This window comes from Antechinus flavipes, chromosome 5, assembly GCF_016432865.1.
Source record: "Antechinus flavipes isolate AdamAnt ecotype Samford, QLD, Australia chromosome 5, AdamAnt_v2, whole genome shotgun sequence".
NCBI classification, from domain to species: Eukaryota; Metazoa; Chordata; class Mammalia; order Dasyuromorphia; family Dasyuridae; genus Antechinus; species Antechinus flavipes.
Genome location: NC_067402.1, coordinates 146,265,661 through 146,284,168, shown reverse-complemented (window position 1 = coordinate 146,284,168; position 18,508 = coordinate 146,265,661). Strand labels below are relative to the sequence as shown.

General features: G+C 33.9%; 2 protein-coding genes across 2 annotated transcripts in view; one reads left to right on the top strand and one right to left on the bottom strand.

Moving 5' to 3' along the window:
- Window positions 1–18,508, bottom strand: part of RELN (reelin) — a 389,961-nt gene that overhangs the window by 8,500 nt on the left and 362,953 nt on the right. Inside the window, exons 54-61 of the mRNA XM_051963196.1 lie at window positions 14,556–14,798; window positions 12,078–12,253; window positions 9,971–10,044; window positions 8,936–9,097; window positions 8,178–8,335; window positions 5,642–5,861; window positions 4,777–4,974; window positions 4,084–4,182 (exon numbers count right to left, since the gene is read on the bottom strand). Of these exons, the coding sequence (XP_051819156.1) occupies window positions 4,084–4,182; window positions 4,777–4,974; window positions 5,642–5,861; window positions 8,178–8,335; window positions 8,936–9,097; window positions 9,971–10,044; window positions 12,078–12,253; window positions 14,556–14,798 (1,330 nt within the window). The remainder of the gene's footprint in view (window positions 1–4,083; window positions 4,183–4,776; window positions 4,975–5,641; window positions 5,862–8,177; window positions 8,336–8,935; window positions 9,098–9,970; window positions 10,045–12,077; window positions 12,254–14,555; window positions 14,799–18,508) is intronic.
- Window positions 17,433–17,863, top strand: LOC127539159 (ATP synthase subunit f, mitochondrial-like). The gene has a single exon (XM_051963195.1). The coding sequence runs from the start codon at window positions 17,456–17,458 to the stop codon at window positions 17,729–17,731; it is 276 nt and encodes a 91-aa protein (XP_051819155.1). The 5' UTR covers window positions 17,433–17,455; the 3' UTR covers window positions 17,732–17,863.

Below are 18,508 nucleotides of genomic sequence, written 5' to 3'. Positions count from 1 at the left end.
GGCAGGACATACTCTTTTATCCTAAGAAGAACCGCCACCAGCATGGATCTTGTGAGGGATCTGCCCAAAATGTATTCACAAAAGTTTCTTGGAGAGAAAATATTCTACTCTAGCTAACAAACCCAGACATTTTCCCCTTCCCCTCAATTTCTTGATAGCTGTTTCATCCCTTTTTATTCCCCATGTCACAGTGTCAACATTTGCTTACTTGATAGAGCTAATGAGGCTGGGATGGGGACAATTCAGTACATTTGGTGTTTATATTTAGCAGAACATTAGGGATTAATTTCATTCTGAAAATATTGTTCAGTTTTATTAAGAAATATCAGAAATGGAAGTTTTTTTTCAAGCAGCTATTGAATATTAAGCAGGAAGGTTAAATGTTTGTTTAAATTTGTTTTTTAAGATCTGGCGATATGTATCCCCCTATTTAGAAAACTGAAATCTTTGTCATAAAATGGATTTTTAAAATTAAACAGAACTACCCAAAACAAGACTCATCCAAATAGTTATTAGGTAATGTAGTCATTTAAGGAGAGGCAGTATGGTATAATGGATAGAGTCTATTGATATTGTGCTCTTGGGAAAATTGCTTAACCCCTTAGTGTTCTAGGTACAAATTATAGAGAGGGAGGTGTCAACCTTCTTGATAGAATAAATTTTCTTATCTGCATGTACTCTTCACCAATGAAATCAAAGCTTCGGTCCTTATCTCTGTCCCATTTGAGATGCATTCATAAGTTTTCAAATTATCTTGATATTGCAACTAAAACTGGTTATCAGCTGTTGCTTTGTGGTTAATATTGAGGGCAGGGGCTGAGATTGAACTCAGAATAAGATACCATGCTTGACTACTAATTTATTGCCTAAGAGGCAGACCAAAAAAATACCCCAACAACAACCCAACAACAAAAAAAAACAAAAATAAAAAACAACAACAACAAAAAAACTCTGTTGTCAGTCTTGATTTAAAATACAGACACATTCTAAAAAAAAAAAAAGTAGCAATAAACATCCTAGACACTTAATTTTAATAACATGTTAATAGCTATACTTCTAAGTGTATACACAGTTAGGGAAGCTACTGTTTTGAGTGTCATTTCCATTTCCAGTTAGGAAGAAAAAGGTTATTTTAGGAAAGAAAAAGCAAGTTTCAGAGAATACTACTTTCAATAGATGGGATTTTTTAGGTGTACTTTTGTGTTCTTAAACAAACAGGGGCTGCTGAACCTAAGTAATTAGTGATAGTTTTGGAAGGCAGCATGAGAGCTGCTTAGGCACTTTGGTTCCCTTTGCTTAAAATTGTTTTTTAAAAATATTATTTTCTATTTATTTTAGACACACAAAATGAATGAATGAATGAAAGTAGCTTACTAAACTATCAAATTAAGTACAAATTAGCTGACAAATGCTAAAAATATACTTGGAAAATATATAGTGGCATAGAAATGTTAAATAATAAGACAAATGGAAAACATCAAAAATATGGTTCTGAAAATGTAATTTCCTTAAAAGTTAAACCTCTGAAGGGAAATGTAGTCTAAACTGTAGAAAGAGATTTATTTACTTTGAAGGTGAAAATAAACACCTCTGCTTGATCATATTGAAGTTTTTACCCTCATAATTTATTTGGAAATCTGCAAAGCACATGTGTTTATTGAAGAATAATTAAGATGAGTTCTTGTGAATTATATCTTACATACTAAATTGTTTAATCTCATAACTTAAATCATACATTCTCAGATGTGCTGAATGCATGACTGAACTGAAATGCTTTTGTGATATAAAGGTTTTTTAGACTAATTTATTGAATCTGACTTTATGTTATTTTTCTCCAAAGAGGTGAAAGAAGGCAAAAAGTTGACATAATTCATGTAGTAGTAAAAATGATGTTTGAATGATATGCTATTAAATTTCCTTGAAAAAGCATCAACAAAACTGATTTTTAGAATAATTTATCTAACAAAAAATTTATCTATGAATCTTTTTTTAAATGTGAGGAAAAAAGAATTGCGTTCAATGCATTTTGGACCAATTCTCATTTTTTTAAAGAGGTAAGGGGAGTATTTTAGTGTATTTGATAGCCAGAAGCAGTAATACAGGTTGAGTATATACAGAACTTATAGAAAATTTCTAAGAGTTTTTGTCAAATGATCAGTGCTTTGAATTTTGAGAATTGTCTGACCTGGGGGTAAAAATGTAGTTACCTTGAAAATCCAGATCACAAGCAGCACCAGTGAAATAAATAAGCATTATATTATCTGAACTGTCATTCATAATAACCCAATGTATGTTTGATAGTTCCAAAAATGCAACTGCAACAACTCTCTATTGGCCATTAATGAATGATTCAGTCCAAAAAGTTAGATGGCATAATTCTCAAGAGTTGTGATATACAAGCACTTTGTGTTCTTTCTTATGTCCTGAAGGCAATTTAAAGCCCTGACCTGAGAATGAGGAATGTCAGATTCTCTTTCCAATCTTGTTATTGGATTACTTTGTACCTTGGACTTGTACATTTCCTTTCCTTTTTTTAAGCCCAAGAGGCTAGGAACCATAGTGATTGTGGGCTTCTCAATGATACAATGGAAATAAAAAAAAGTAATTTCAATTTCATTGGGTAGCTGGAAGGGAAAAGAACACATCAAATATTTTCTAGTTAATAATTGTTGGGGTCCATAAAGATAATGCCAACTTAGTGAGACTATCAAGAATTAATGCTTTCATAGGAGCTGACTCATATATTACAGGAACAAGAACGTGGATGCAAGTTTTTCTTGGCAAGAGACACATGACTTGAAATGGGCTGATGTCTTAGGGAGATTTTTTTAATCACCCTAAAAGAAAAATAATCATAGCAAGGTTGCTTTAAAATCCTTTATCTTGTAAAGATTCCTTTCAGAATCCAGAAGGGGATGGTTTAGAAAGATCACTGTCTGTCTTAACAGTAGTAAATCAGCCTCTTCCTTCTTTGAAGATGAGTCTGGAAATCATTGACCCTCCCTCCATTTCTTTCAACTTCATCTTTATGTCATGGAGGCAGAGCCCAGCAAGTTGTGTAGAAGCAGCAGAGCGCACAGTGGGGACTGGTGTAGATTGTTTTACTCTTTGGTTTGGGGATTGATATGGATGCCATGCAAGCAGGTGCCTCAGTGAAAACTAAGTCAATAGCTAACTCAAGATTAAATAATTTGGTTCATGGCTATGATGGAAAGAAAACAAATTTGGTGGCATTCCTACCAATTGATCATTTAAATTTCACTTTCAAAATGACTGAAATCAGCAAAAAGTCCTGATTTCAGTGCTTTTGTTTTTTTAGTAAACAGAATGAACATTTGAACCTATCTACCGGGAAGATTCGCCTCTCCTTTTCAACCACGGGGAGCCATCGGTCCGAACCCGTCGAGATATAAGCATTTCAGTTCTACAGGAACTAGATTGTTAGAGAAAAAGCAAGTCATCTCTCTGTGAGGGAACATAGTCAATTGGACTAATTGAGAGTGATGAGACCCCTATCATCATTACATGGGAGAAATGATGAAGTGAAGACACACAATTTGAAAGCTGTGGAAAAGACTTGAGAATGAGAGTCTATCATGATAAAGTGAAAGCTTTTCTGAGCTGTATTCTTCCCAGTAAAAGGAAAAATGCTTAAGGCATTAGTGGCTAATATATATTTTTGGATATTTCTAAAAGTGATATTCTGCATAGAGAACTAGATAGTTCACTCTTAAGTGAACATAATACAAATCACCTCATCAAGCAACAGTCATGGTATATTGTTTCTCCTGTTTATAGAGATGCCTGTCCTAACCAACTTAAACAAATATTGTAAAATTTTAATATGAATATATTGCTTATGAAAATTTCTAAAGCACAGTTCTATTTTGTCATTTTCTTCTTCAGTGATTGATTATAACATAAAGAATTTTTTCTGTCATTAAAGGAGATATAAGCCAAAGTGATCTGGGAGAAAGCATTAATCAGGAACAGTTCTATTGGAGTAAAGAATCATGCCATATTAAAGGAATTTCAAGAGCCTTCTGAAATGGATATGGTATGTGACATGATTTAGATACTCACAGGACGACTTCGACATGGTCCAAAGCCCACTGATCATGACCTGTTCCATTGTGGCGTGGCTGCCACCAACGAAGTAAAACTCCTTTCATTCGTGCTTCCCTAGGGTTACAAACAGAAGAATAAGGCAAGCTAAATATGAAAAAGAATAACTTTCTGGGGCTTAATTTCTGAAATGGAAACATGATCTCAAAAATATAAAATGTGGATTAGCTAAAGTTAATAGGTACTATTATAAACACTCCCACAGATTTAGAATTTACTTGAGGGACTATATACTAATATAGTATAGTGAAAATAATACTATTGGGTGTGATATCAGAGAATTTGGTTGCAAATCCTGACTCCTGTATTTGATTGTGTCTTTGGCTGTTTTACTACATTTATATGGCTGTTTTTTATTTATAAAGTGATAGGTTTAGTCTACATGACCTTAAAGCTCAAATAAAGCTTTTTTATTCTTTACAGTTTCCTCATAGCACATAGTGTTGGTCAATATGCAATTAGTAATCATAAACAATCTAAATAGTTATGTAATTATTTCCTCCTTAATTATCATTCTTTATTCCTTGTTTACTGGTTAATATTAGAAAATAGCTAATCATTTTTATTTTCATTTATTCATCTTTGCTTCTCCCCTCAACAGAAAATTATGATATGTATTTGTAATAATGTCTTTAGAAATCCAGTACTTACAGGGGTACATTATAGGACACTCTTTGGGCCTGTATAAAGTCTTTTGGCTGATGCTGTGCTATGACTTGCCAAGTGATGCCATTATTTACGCTATATTGGAGTAAAACTGCCTTGTCCACGGTGTTGGGGTCACTCAGATTGGTATTGCAGCTGTCTGTCTGTGAAGTGCTCCCAATTTGTAAAACAAACATTATTTTGCTGTAAAACAAAAAAAAACCAAACCAGGGGAAATAATTTTAAAGAAAATGACAGCAAGTAATAAAGTTAGTTATACATGTATAATTTTTATATCCCTCCATCCATACTTATATGTATATATACATACATACATACTCTGATTTCAGAATCTGCATAAAAGAGAAGTATCCAGTTTCCTAATATAAATATCTTAATACTGAATTGTGTTAAATTTCTATTTAATAATATATTCTAAACATCTCAGACTAATTTTGTATTTTAATTTTTTATTGTTAAATCTGTGTTTGTTACGCAAAATGCTCTAAAATCACTGAAATACTGCTTTGAATATACTTTGTATTTGCTGAAAGGCAGCATAACTCAAACAGGTACTGAGACTATTAACTGGATAATGAAATTAAAAAAAAAAACTTCAATCCTAAATCTCTACCCTTCAAGCCAATGTGTGCTGAGAATTGTAAACAGTCTATTAGTAATTTAAATAAAGTAAAATTGGGAAGACAGATAAACTGTGAAAATATCCTAAAATCTAGCCATATTTGTTTGGATTATTTGCCTTTTGATAATGAGTAGTAGGTCTCTGTCCTCTTACTGTGATTAGTAGAGAACTAGTTCTATATACACTCAGCACACTATTTCTAGAACTTAATGTAGAGTCCTGTATTACCTTGCTCGGGTGAGATCCAGCGGTTTTGTAACAGCTTGCCTTATCTGACATCCATTAAAGTACAGTGAGTCTCCATGGGCATAGGGTGACAGCTGTCCACATCCATTTCCAATTACACCACCTTGTATGGTTTCCCAATTCACTTCAGTGACTCTTTCTGACTCAAAGTTGTCCTTAATGTAACTGGGAAGGTCATGACTGAAAACAGAGCAGTCATCTCCTGAGTGGGAAAAAATATTCATTGTAAGAGCAAGCTGAGAGAATCACCAGAGAGCAAAAACAAACATAATTATGACTTAATACATTATGATTATGACTAGAGTAATAAAATGAGAAGCTTTAGTTCTCCTTTATTCAGGATGTTCTCTTGAGGTTATGGCAATCCTTAATCTCTAAATCAACATTTTCTGAAATATGAAGTTGCCAAAGCATTTTTAAAAATGTGTCTATTGCTCAAATAAATGCATTTAAATTATAATATCTTGGGAATATTTATCTTCATGTAAACTGAAGGATACTGCAGAAGACTGGAGTATATCTGCTTGAATAATAGTTATCTCTGCATAAGAATTCTACCTTAATTGAAGTAGAAAAGTAGGGATATTTTTGATTTACTTTTTAGTGTTTTGCTTTTTTTTTACTTGTGAGTTAACAGTGACTCTTCATTTGGTTAAGTGCATGGTATGTGCTAGCCACTGTGTTAAGCTCCTTTTCATCTTTCTTCATATTCCCTGAGTTTATGTTCTAATGGGTAATAGTTAACATGTAAATTAATAGGGTCATTCAAGATATAGCAGATAGGCAGAACCTTAGAGTTCAGTCCTTATCACCCTTATTTCATATTTTTAGTTGCATATCTACTTAGTATTTGAAGGATTCCTTCCCAGTCAGTCTTAAAAGCAAATTTTCCTAAGGCGCAGCAGATTACCTTTCCTTATAGTTCTACCCAACTATAATTTCCCTTTTGACTATGGAGGTAAAATCCCTGGTATGGTATTGACATGTAAGGAAGGAACCTCAATAATAGGAACCTAGACTCCTGCTTTTCCTACCCCTCAGTCTATCATTTTGGAAATAAGAAACTGAGTCCCACAGGAATTAAAGGGTTTGCCCATGTTCTTATAGCAAATCCATGTCATCCAATGTGATATCCAGATCTCCTAACTTCTTAATCAAGGAAGCATCTTGTTGCCTCCAAGGCATCCATTACCATTATCTTTTTCCTTCAAGGATAAGTATGCTATAATGGCAGCATGGAAACTATCTACGTTTACTCCTCTATATTTTACACAACAGCTTGAGTTTCTTTGTAGGGTCTGAAAAATTGTCACAAAAAACCATGACTCTTCAAAAAAAAAAAAAGTAGTAGTTATGCCTCTAATTACTTGTCATTTGGACTAAAGTAATAGACAAGGCAGACCCAAATACAAATACAGTAACAGATATTTTGAAGGTTCAAAATGATGGTGGAATTTTGAAAGGGAACTCCAGAAGCATGCCTCATTTGTCTGAAATTAAAATTTAGCAAACAGGCCACCAGAAAAGCACTAAGATAATCTAATGCAAGTCAGCTAGGTGGTGCAGTGGATAGAGAACTGGGCCCACAATCAGGAAGACTCATGTTCCAAAGAATGTCTGGCCTCAGACACTATCTATGTGATTCTGATCAAATCAGCCCCGTTTGTCTCAGTCTCCTCATTTATAAAATGAGCTGGAGAAGAAAATTACAAATTGTTGCAATATCTTGTTAAGAAAACCCCAAATGGAGCACAGAGTTAGACATGACTGAAAAACAACTCAATTTAACATCAACACATCTAATGCAAATGGAGAAAGCCTATAGATCAAAAATAATAAAAGACCACAGTCATATGAAGAAAAACATCTTTTAGAATGAACCTTACAAACTGCCCAATGAAACTAGGAAAAGGGGGCTCAATCTTTCATCACAAATAGATACTACTTTTCATTTTAGGTAAATGAGCCCATTTTTTTTCTGGTGTCCTATTGCTGAATATCAACTCCTCTTGAATTTTCATGCCATTGCATTCTTCTGCTTCTATATATTTGATTATTCTTCAAAAAGTTTTCCCTTCTGTATCATCATTTGTCTTGTCCCTAATAATATTTTTGCCTTAGGACTCTGTCCCAGGCTGCTTTTTTTTCCTTTGCTATATTCTTGATGTTTCCTTATTTAAAAAAAAATCTGAAGCAAATACCATTTTACAATCTTCTCTAGTAATCATTGACAATAAATCCAAAATGCTTTAGAAAATGTTTGTATTGCCAACCTTAATATACTGCATAATATAAGGCATAATTATTATGCCTTAGAGCAGAGGTTTGAGGGGATTAGAACAGTAAGAGTGCAGGGACTTTTGGGTTTTGTCTTTGTATCCCCAGCACTTAGTAAAATGCCTACAATATAATAAATGCTCAAGAGCTGCTTTTTCATTTATTCACTTATTACTGTAGAGATGTTATGAAGTCATAAATTTAGTACATTGTACTGGGGGTGAAATTCAGGAGTTCTAACCTTGGAAACTTTCATCACAAATACAGACAGCTCCAGTTGTACAGTATCCATGGCCACTGCAGAGTTTGGGGCAAGCTTCTCCTATGTAGACATGATCGATTCCCCAGCTTTGCTTTTCAGCCTCTTCTCCTTTCTGGATCCAACGAAACTGTGTTGCACTATAAAGAAAAAATATCATTATTATGCAGAATTATTATATAATAACAGGATTGGTTAGCACAGTTACAGATCCCACAATTGATAAGTACTAGGTAGCATTGTTGGGAACCATGATATTTATATAAAATAAAATTTGAGATCCAAGTTTCTGGACCTGTATGCAGTTTTGCATTTAAGTTCTTACTTCCTCCATGGGTATTGATTACTTAAACTAAAACATTTCTGGAAAATACAATTGCCAATTTTTTGTCTTGGTAGGGATAGGGGCTGGACTTGAGATTTTATCGATATAGTAAATTTCTGGGTGAAGAAATTTCCTCCACCATTGTAGATTGGCTCCTGGAATATGTGAGGTATAGTTTCAGGGAGCTGTCTTGTTCCCTAAAGATCTAAGTGATACCCAGGATTACATAGCCAGTAGGTGTAAGAGTCAGGTCTTGGATTAAGTTCTTTCTAGCTCCTAAGCTATCAACTATTTCATACTCTTGTTTGAAAATTAAAACTATCTTTTGTTTTTTTTCAAACTTCCCCAGAGCTTCATATGAGCTTTTCAGAGATGGTCTGATAGTTCCATCAGAAGATGCCCTTATGGAGACTACCTGGAGGATATATGATCAGGCAACTGGATGGTTATCCTCTTCCAACTGGAGCTATTTACAGAATTATAGATTGTGGCTTCATGGAACTGGAAGGGAGAACAGCCAATGCTGTTTGAAGAAGAAGGAAGGCATTGCGTCTGGACAAGCTGCCAGGAATCAGATCTACCAAAAAAACCCCCAAAAAACCCAAACCCCAAAGAAAGTACATTAGAATAATCTTAAAAAGGAGAAAGGCAGCAAGCCTAATATGATATATGGGATTAAATTAAGATGATTTAAACATTCTTACACAATTTATTACAAATGATGAATAAACAAATTATTATTATTTAATGCAAGATTTAGAGTTTTCATGATCCATATAAAGCTATAGAAAAGATTACAATTTATTAAAGTGGATTATTAATGATATTATCTCATGACAGATTTCACTTGACCTTTGCAGTTTAAATATATTTAAGCCCATAGCCAAAATTCTCCTTCAAAAATATTTCATATAACAGAATCCCTTTCTAATGCTGGGTTAGGATATGGAACTAACAGTTTCATTGCAAATTGATAAGACAACAATAGGTTTTCGACTCTTCTTTTTTGATTTAATACCCTTCAGAACCTGGCTTCAGCCTCCCTTCCCTACATTACTCTTCTTTCTGCATTTTACATTCCAGCCAAATTGTGCAACTTGTATCTTTCATAAATATTCCATCTCCTAGTTTTGTGCCTTTTTCCATCCTTTCCCAAATTCCATGCCTGGTATTCTTCTCTTTATCTTACAGAATTTTAAGATTCATTCAAGGCTAATCTTGAGTACTATTTTGATACCTTCAGTTACTGGCAACTACCCATTCTGGAAATTACTTTGCATTTACTCTCTTTATATATATAATATATATATGCCTGTCACACTGTATTCACTCAATAACCATTTATTAAATCAATTAATAAAGGAAGCTTATAAGAAATTTTACTAAATTTAGATGAAAAATTTAATTTTGTAGGCTAATTTTAAATTGAATAATAAAATATTTTACTAACCTTGTATCCTTAGTATATTCTAACATTACAGAGTGGAGATCACCACAAGAACTGGCTTCACATCCCACTACAATCTGAAACAAATATGAATGGACATTTAATATCATGAATTACATACCATAATATGTCCCAAATATAAATATTTAAAAAAACATTAGTAGCTTAAGACATAAAAAATTCATAATTATCAATCTTATTAAATAACTGCAGCTTTGGAATAGAAAGATCAGAGGTAAGTTTTTCAAAAATTATTAATTCCAGTTACTTAATTAGCACTTAATTTTTTCCCTAGAAATTTGGGAAGGGAATGAAGTAGACCAGGACTTTCTTAAACTTTTCTACTTGCAACTCGGGGCATAAAAATATATAAAATATGTATATAAATCATATTTAATAAATAATAATTTCATGACCCACTATATTTAGTTACATTATCTCACATGGGATTGCAATCCACAATTAGGAAGCTTTGAAGTAAGCTTAGAAAGAAAATTGATAAAGATATAAGGAGAATTATGAAAATACGGTGTCAGTGATGTGAAGTGGGGAGAGGACATTAAAGTATTGGAGGTCTGTGCCATAGGAACAATCAATGAACATGAAGACAAAAGAAATCATTAGATTTAAAGATAAGAAAAGAAACTAGATAAGTTAAGAAAATGGTGGGGAGGAAGTCAAATGGTGAGATGAGGAGTACTGAGTGAGGCATGAAGAAATGGAGGCAGAGTGTTGACTATTCTTTCTAGTTTAGTAGTAAAGGGGAGGAAGAATAAAATGATAGCTTGAAGTAAAAACAGAGTTGAAAATTTTCTCTAAGGATGGGGCAATAAGCATATTTTGTAGTTTAGGAGAAGTCAGGAGAGGGGAAAAGATAACAGGGAAGAGATGACTAATGAAGCAAAGGGAAACAGAAGGAATAAAATCTGGGGTACAAGTTGAAGAGTTAGGCTTGGGAAGGGAAGACTACCTCATTTTGATACCAGCCATGTGTCCATTTACCCATCCATCCAACCTTCCATCTGGATTAAACAGAGATGTGTAGACTTATTAGGACTTTTAAAAAAATATACTTAAGTGTAGTGAGACCCTATTGGATTTTTGGACACACGCAATTTTGAAAGCTGGAGATGAGAAAATAATAATAGCATTTATATATTGTTTTAATGTTTAGAAAGCATTTACAAATATTGTGGCATTTAATTTTCATAACAGCCTTCTGAGGAAAGTGCTATTATTCTCATGTTATGGATGAGGAAACTGAAGCAGGTTAAGTGACTTGCCCAGGGTTACCTAATTAGTAAATGTCTAAGGCATATTTGAACTCAGATCTTCCTGACAGCTAGAGGAAAAAAAGACAAGCCTATTCAAGGCCTGAGACACAGGAAATATATAAAGACAAAGAAAATGAAAGAGCTTAAAGCAGAAAAATAGAGACCAAGAAAAGCAGAAACATAAAAATGTCCAATGAAAAAACAAAAAAAAAAAGGAAAAAAAATTAGAGGGAAACAAAAATTCCTATTAAGATTTTATATATACAAGTTTAGAAAAACAGTATTCCATTTTACAAAAGTAAAAAATCCTCAATAGGCACAGTGTACATTTCTTAATAGTAAAACAATTTATATTTCTCAACATTTTTTTTTTCAAACTGATCCCAGAGAGAAAACTATTTTTTGGGGGAAGGGACTGGATTGGTAATTTCTCTGCAATAGGCAACATCTGATCAGGAAATTTCTTCTATCAATACATATCCTAAACTGCTTTGCAATTCATTGTCTTAATGAGCTGTAGAGGGGAGCATCTTTCGGGGTAGGGGAGGGTTAGGAGACTTGACTAAGATGATGCAGCCAGAATGGGTGTCAGAGGCAGCACCTGAAACTGATTACAAGGTTTACTCTCTATTCACTCTGCCATGCTGCTTCTTTGTAGAAATAATTGTGCTTACTCAATTAAATTATCTTTGAAATATAGTTCTTATGTCCATAGTAACATTTCTCTTTGAATAATCAGTGAATGAGGATGAATTTACTCCTCTATTTTGGACAACACATGGACCTTATAAATGATGTAATGACACAAACCATTTTGATGAATGATGTTCTCTTACTTTAAACTGTATCATGTAGCCTGGCTGTATGATAAGCTCCCGGGAGGAGAGGATGTTGTGAGTCTTGTCCTTTTTCTTATTTGGCCAGTACAGATGGAATGATGGATTTCCACAGAATCCTGCAGTTCTGACTGCATTAGGGTAAAAGCTCCAGTTTTCTTCATGGGAAATACCTTCTGTTATTGAAAATTGGAAATAAATTATCTTGAAGTTGAAAAGAGAAATGATTATCTGTCCCTCCCTCCCATATACCTCTTCTCCAAGTTGCCCAGATACCAAGATTAATTACAGAACTTATCCTTGCTTCCCTTTTCCTCATTCCCATTAAACAATCAATTCCATTTCTTATTGATTCTACCTTTATTGCACTTGCACCCATTCCCTTCTCTCCACCCACATCACCAGCAGCCAAGTTCAGGACTTTATCACCTCTATCCTAGAATATTATACTAGCCTTCTAAGTGTCTCTCTCCCCTGATTCTACCTTTTCCTCTCCAATCTATTCTTCCATACAGCTGTCAAAACAATCTCTGCTACACATTTAGAATAAAATGCAAACTCCTTAGCTCCACAAGTCTTTCAAGATTTATTTCACACTTCTTTCCTCCATGAATTTTATACTTTGTTTCCCAAACTAAACATTTCATTTCTTTTTTTCTCTCTTTTTTAGGCAATTGGGTTAAATGACTTGCCAAGGGTCACACAGCTAGGAAGTGTTAAGTGTCTGAGGCAGATATGAATTCCGATCCTTCTGACTTCAGGACCAGTGCTCTATCCACTGCACCACCTAGCTGCCCCTATACATTTCATTTCTATCTCTGTGCATCTATATAGGACAAATCTCTTATATCCTCCTCTTCCTTCAAGGATTGACAAAGCTATTTCTTCCATGAAGTTTTCTCTGACATCTCTAGTTCTAAGTGCTCTCTTTTCTTAAGTCATTGTATTATATCTTTTTATGTATAGGGTGCATCCTCATTAGTATAGCGTAAATGCTCAAAGGGCAAAGATTGATGTATTTTTGACTTGTATCCTTAGCACTTATCTTAAGGACATTAATTGAATAGATAAATAGTCTTTTCATACTCTAGCAAATTTATCTATATTTAGTTTAGCTCATACAGTGCACAGTGCCCTAGCAAGGAGCCAGATCAAAGAAAAAAAATTAAGTTCCAATGCAATGATTTTACAATGCTTAAGTGTCAATGTTTCTCCAAGATTATGTTTGATAATTAAAAAAAATAACAGAGTTGTAATCATGTGATGATAAGTTAAATATGCTATGGTAATGCAAGAATGACCAAATTAAAACGATTTTAGTAGTGAACATTTTTCATGACTGTCCCAGGTGCCATCACATAAATAGTATACATTTGTGCCTCTAGAAATAAGATTAAATGGTGAATTAAGCCTCTGTGTGGGGTGAGATCCTTTTATTTCCTATTATATGGTGAACCTGCCAGAGCAATCCCCATATTGTTCAATTGCTTTCCTCAATTTATGAAAAACTTATTAAATAGAATGCATTGTAATCCTTTTTGCTTGTTTGTCGAGGAAATCACTTTCTTTCGATTCTATTAGAACCACTTATACTTTCTTTGCTTGTTATAAATTCAATATTTTTTTCTTTTCCTTGTAACTTGTTAGAAGCTTTAAGGGAATTCTCAGGATAATTATTGGAATTTGCAATGTGCAGGCTATCTTTAGATTACAATCGTCTCCCAAATTTACTGAATGTGTGTCATCGTAGATAATTATGAGAAATTGTATAATATAAGCCTCTCATTTAGAGAAGACTGCTGAAGACATTAAATATGCATTATAGCCAAGATGCCGCGAAGACCAATTGTGAATCAGAAAGACTGTTCACAAGTCATTCACCTATACTGTGGCCATTCAATGCTTTCCAAATCTGCTTCAAGGTAAAAAGCAAACATTTTATTGATAACTGTAGAAATCAAAACCTTTTTTCTTAAATTGCATTGATACTTTTTTTTCAAAGTTTTATCATTTTTAACTCTTCACAGATTTGAGTGTAAGGACATAGAAGAGTCAGCACAGGTCCAATAGGACTTTGAAGGTAGTAATGTAACAATCATCTTCCTCACCCTCATGCTAAGTAAGCAGGTGGTTTTATATCATTCAGTAAACTTCACTTAGCTATAGAAGTTATATCTTGGGCTCTGTTTTCACTTCCTAGTGGCATGGTGGAAATAGTAAGCATGATATTATTGATTTAGCATAATATCATTGACTTAGCATTTTTGCTAATTATTATGGCATAGTAAAAAGAAGCTGATCACCTCTCTAGCTTCTTAAAATAGTTTTTAGAATCCAGGAACAGCATTAAAATACTAAAGTATATTTAAACTTAGAAAATATGTTGAGAAGACTATCATCCATTCATTCATTAAAGTTTGATATATCACAAGGCAGAAGGTTTATAATACAGAAAACATTTGGTGTCTTCTTTCTTACCATCATCAAAAGTATCCACCAATTGACTGGGATTGATTTCTGCTCCCCCAATCAATATGTTGTCTAATGCCCACTGAGCACGCTCAACACCTGAAACCACTATCCCATTGTTGATTACAAAAGGTTGCCACCATCGAAGACGTGTTGTATTAGTTAGGGCATGTTCTGGTAGAAGTATGTAGTCATGTCTAACAGAAATGTACTTCTGATAATCCATCTCATGTAGCAAAGTCCAAGTAATCCCTGCAACAACAAACAAACAAACAAACAAATGAAGGATTTGTTTTCACAAAAGCAAAAATAATCACATTTCTCATAGTATAAATAGTCTTAACTTCTGATATGAGATTTTCAGCCAGAATACAAAAGAAGTCATACAGAGTGTTTTCATCAACTCAGTGTCTTCTACCTTAGTGCAAGGAGGTACTTAATTTAAAAAAAGGAAATAAAACCAGATGTTTATTTGGGCTGTTTTGAAACACTAAAGTGATGGGAATATAAGAGTAATGAAAAGAAAAATTGTTCTATTTCAAAAGTAACCAGAGAAAAAGAAAATATTCCAATTATTTATTTTTATGTTAGTTTATAATTCTAGTTATATTTTATTATTTCATTTTATATATTATTATTATTTCTTTGTTGTATATTAGTTTACAATTCTAGTTATATTTTATCAGAAATAGGACTGTGGTAGTAATTTCTAAGATTTTTATGTAAATATAGTTTCTAGTCTTTTTAAAAATAAAATATTTCATTAATATGCACTATCTTACTAGGATTTATTATTATTCAATTAGAGACTAAGCTGACGTTTATCTCTGCATAATCAATTAAGCAATCATATGCTGAAGAAATGAATGGTGCGATGATTGGAGAAAATATTTTTAAGTCATTTAAAAGTGTTACCCAAAAGCAATATCCCAAATATGAGAAATTGTGTTGCAATTAGATTTATTACAAGAGAAATGAACGTGCCTGTGGAACCCCAAGCTTGGACAAAGAACTCAAAATCCAAACAGAAGCTTGCATATTTATGAAATTGTGATAAGAGAGGATGAGAAATCATGAATAATTTAGATGACAAGAGCAGTATTCTTTTTTCTTATGAAGATATGATGGTCTGCTTATCTACAAGGATACCAGTCCCACAAGCACTTTCCCAGTTTAGTGCAGACGGACTAGCACCTCTCTTTGCTTCCAAGGATACACAAGGAATGCATCTTAATGTACAAACAACAAATTATGTTAGTTACAGAGTGGTGAAAGGAGGTTTGTCATTGTTTAGGGCTTCCTGCATATTCTGGATTTCTGTCTCTGCAAAATATGGCAACTCAAAAAGATAAGTTCAGAGGACCCCTTAACAAAAGAAGAGCTTTTCAAGTATCCTCAAATATTTTATAAGCACTTAAATATTCAATCATTAAGCAAATAAGTTTTTTGGTTTTTATTTATGTGCAAAGCACTTTGTTATTTGTGTTATAAAGATGAAGAAAGAAAATATACTTGTGATTAGGAAGAATTTAAGAAGGGAGAATGTGAAAGTGAGAGAGGGCTTATGTTTAAATAATGTATATGCTATTTATATTTATAATCAGGGAATCCTCAATTGTAGAGCTGGCTTACAAGATTGGATTGGAAGAATGGGTAGAGATTAGTAATGAGAATTTCAGTAAATGGAACAAGGTGAACCAAGGTACATGGGACAAGCATGGGACATTTTGTATACTATTCTTTTGCAAGTAGAACAGGATATATAAGATAAAGCAATGGGAGATAAGGATGAAAAAGTTCATTGGGCTCAAATTGTGGAAAGAATTGATTGAATTCCAGGAGAAGGAGATTGGTCTCTGTTAGGGAATAAAGAGTCATTGAAAATTTTGACCAGTAATGGGGATGACATAACAAGAGCTATACAGTGAAATTAATCTGATGATTGTCTATAAAATAGAAGTGCAAACATTTGGAGCTAGGAGATTTTTATTGTAATCTATAAAAGAGGCAATAGAGCCTAAATTTGAGTTATTGGTAGCAATTTGGCATTGGAAAGAAGGCCATGGATATAAGGGAAGTTTTGAGGGAGAAATCAATAAAACTTAGTAACTTATTGAAAAGCATGGAGAGACTGATACATTGTTGGTGGAACTGTGAACACATCCAGCCATTCTGGAGAGCAATTTGGAACTATGCTCAAAAAGTTATCAAACTGTGCATACCCTTTGATCCAGCAGTGTTTCTACTGGGCTTATACCCCAAAGAGATACTAAAGAAAGGGAAGGGACCTGTATGTGCCAAAATGTTTGTGGCAGCCCTGTTTGTAGTGGCTAGAAGCTGGAAAATGAATGGATGCCCATCAATTGGAGAATGGTTGAGTAAATTGTGGTATATGAATGTTATGGAATATTATTGTTCTGTAAGGAATGACCAGCAGGTTGAATACAGAAAGGACTGGCGAGACTTACATGAACTGATGCTGAGTGAAATGAGCAGAACCAGGAGATCATTATATACCTCAACAACGATACTGTTTGAGGATGTATTCTGATGGAAGTGGATCTCTTCGATAAAGAGAGCCTTAATTGATCAAAGATGGACAGAAGCAGCTACACCCAGAGAAAGAACACTGGGAAATGAACATAAACTGCTTGCATTTTTGTTTTTCTTCCCGGGTTATTTATACCTTCTGAATTCAATTCTCCCTGTGCAATAAGAAAACTGTTCAGTTCTGCACACATATGTTGTATCTAGGATATACTGCAACCCATTCAACATGTAAAGGACTGCTTGCCATCTGGGGGAAGGGGTGGAGGGAGGGAGGGGAAAAATCGGAACAGAAGTGAATGCAAGGGATAATGCTGTAAAAAATTACCCTGGCTACACTAGTTGTACTCTAAGGTGGCAAGATGTCCCAGACACCACTTTCAGTACCACTTAGAGAACAGAGACTTCTAGATGTCAAACTGCAACAGGTGCCATCCTGGATAATGAAGCGGGATTTTTCCCCTTCTGGGATCATGAAAGCTGTTCGTAGAGGTTATGATGCATATTTTAATAAGTACATTGATGTGAAGAAAGGTGGGATTGGTGGTGTTACTATGGTGCTTGCTGGTTACATCCTGCTCAATTATTGTGCAGCTTACAAGGAGCTTAAACATGAACGTTGGCGAAAGTACCACTGAAAATTCAAGATACTTGAGATGATGAATTTTATCCCTAAGCTAGAGAATTTTGCAACTGTACTCAGTGAACATCATTTGATGTAACTAGGGCCAAATAACCAATATTAAAACATGTACTTAACCTGAAAAAAATTACCCTGGCATGCGTTCTATCGATAAAAAGTTATTAAAAAATAAATAAATAAATAAAAAAGAAAAGCATGGAGAGAGATGTTTCTTTGTTGTGAAGGTAATAAGATGTTTCCTGAGCCTCAGTTACAGATGGCAAATTAACAAAGATGAACAAGCAAATCAGTAGAAAGGGAAGGTTTGAAGGGCAGGTAAAGGTTTTGCACATGTTGAATTTGAAGCACTAGAAAGACAGCCATGAAGTTTGATATTAAGAAATGAAGTTTGGGAGAGAAATCAGAGCCCTAGATAAAGATTTAGAAATCATTAATTATTATGGAAATTATCAAGAAAGAGAGAGAAAGAGAGAGCGAGAGCGAGAGAGAGAGAGAGAGAGAGGGAGGGAGACAGAGAGAGAGAAAAGAAGAAAAAAGAAGAAGGACAAGATCTAAACCTTGGTAGATATAGACATTTAGAAATGAAATGAAGAAAGGAATCTTAAGAAAAATAGTCCAGAAGGATAAGATGGAGATAGAGTAGTTTATTGCTAAATAAGCCATGGGAAGAGAACATTTAAATTCAAAGCATCAAATGTAGTAGGAAAGTTGAGGATTAGAAGACTTAAAAAAAACAATTGAATTTGGTGGCCAGAAGGTTATCTTTTGGAAA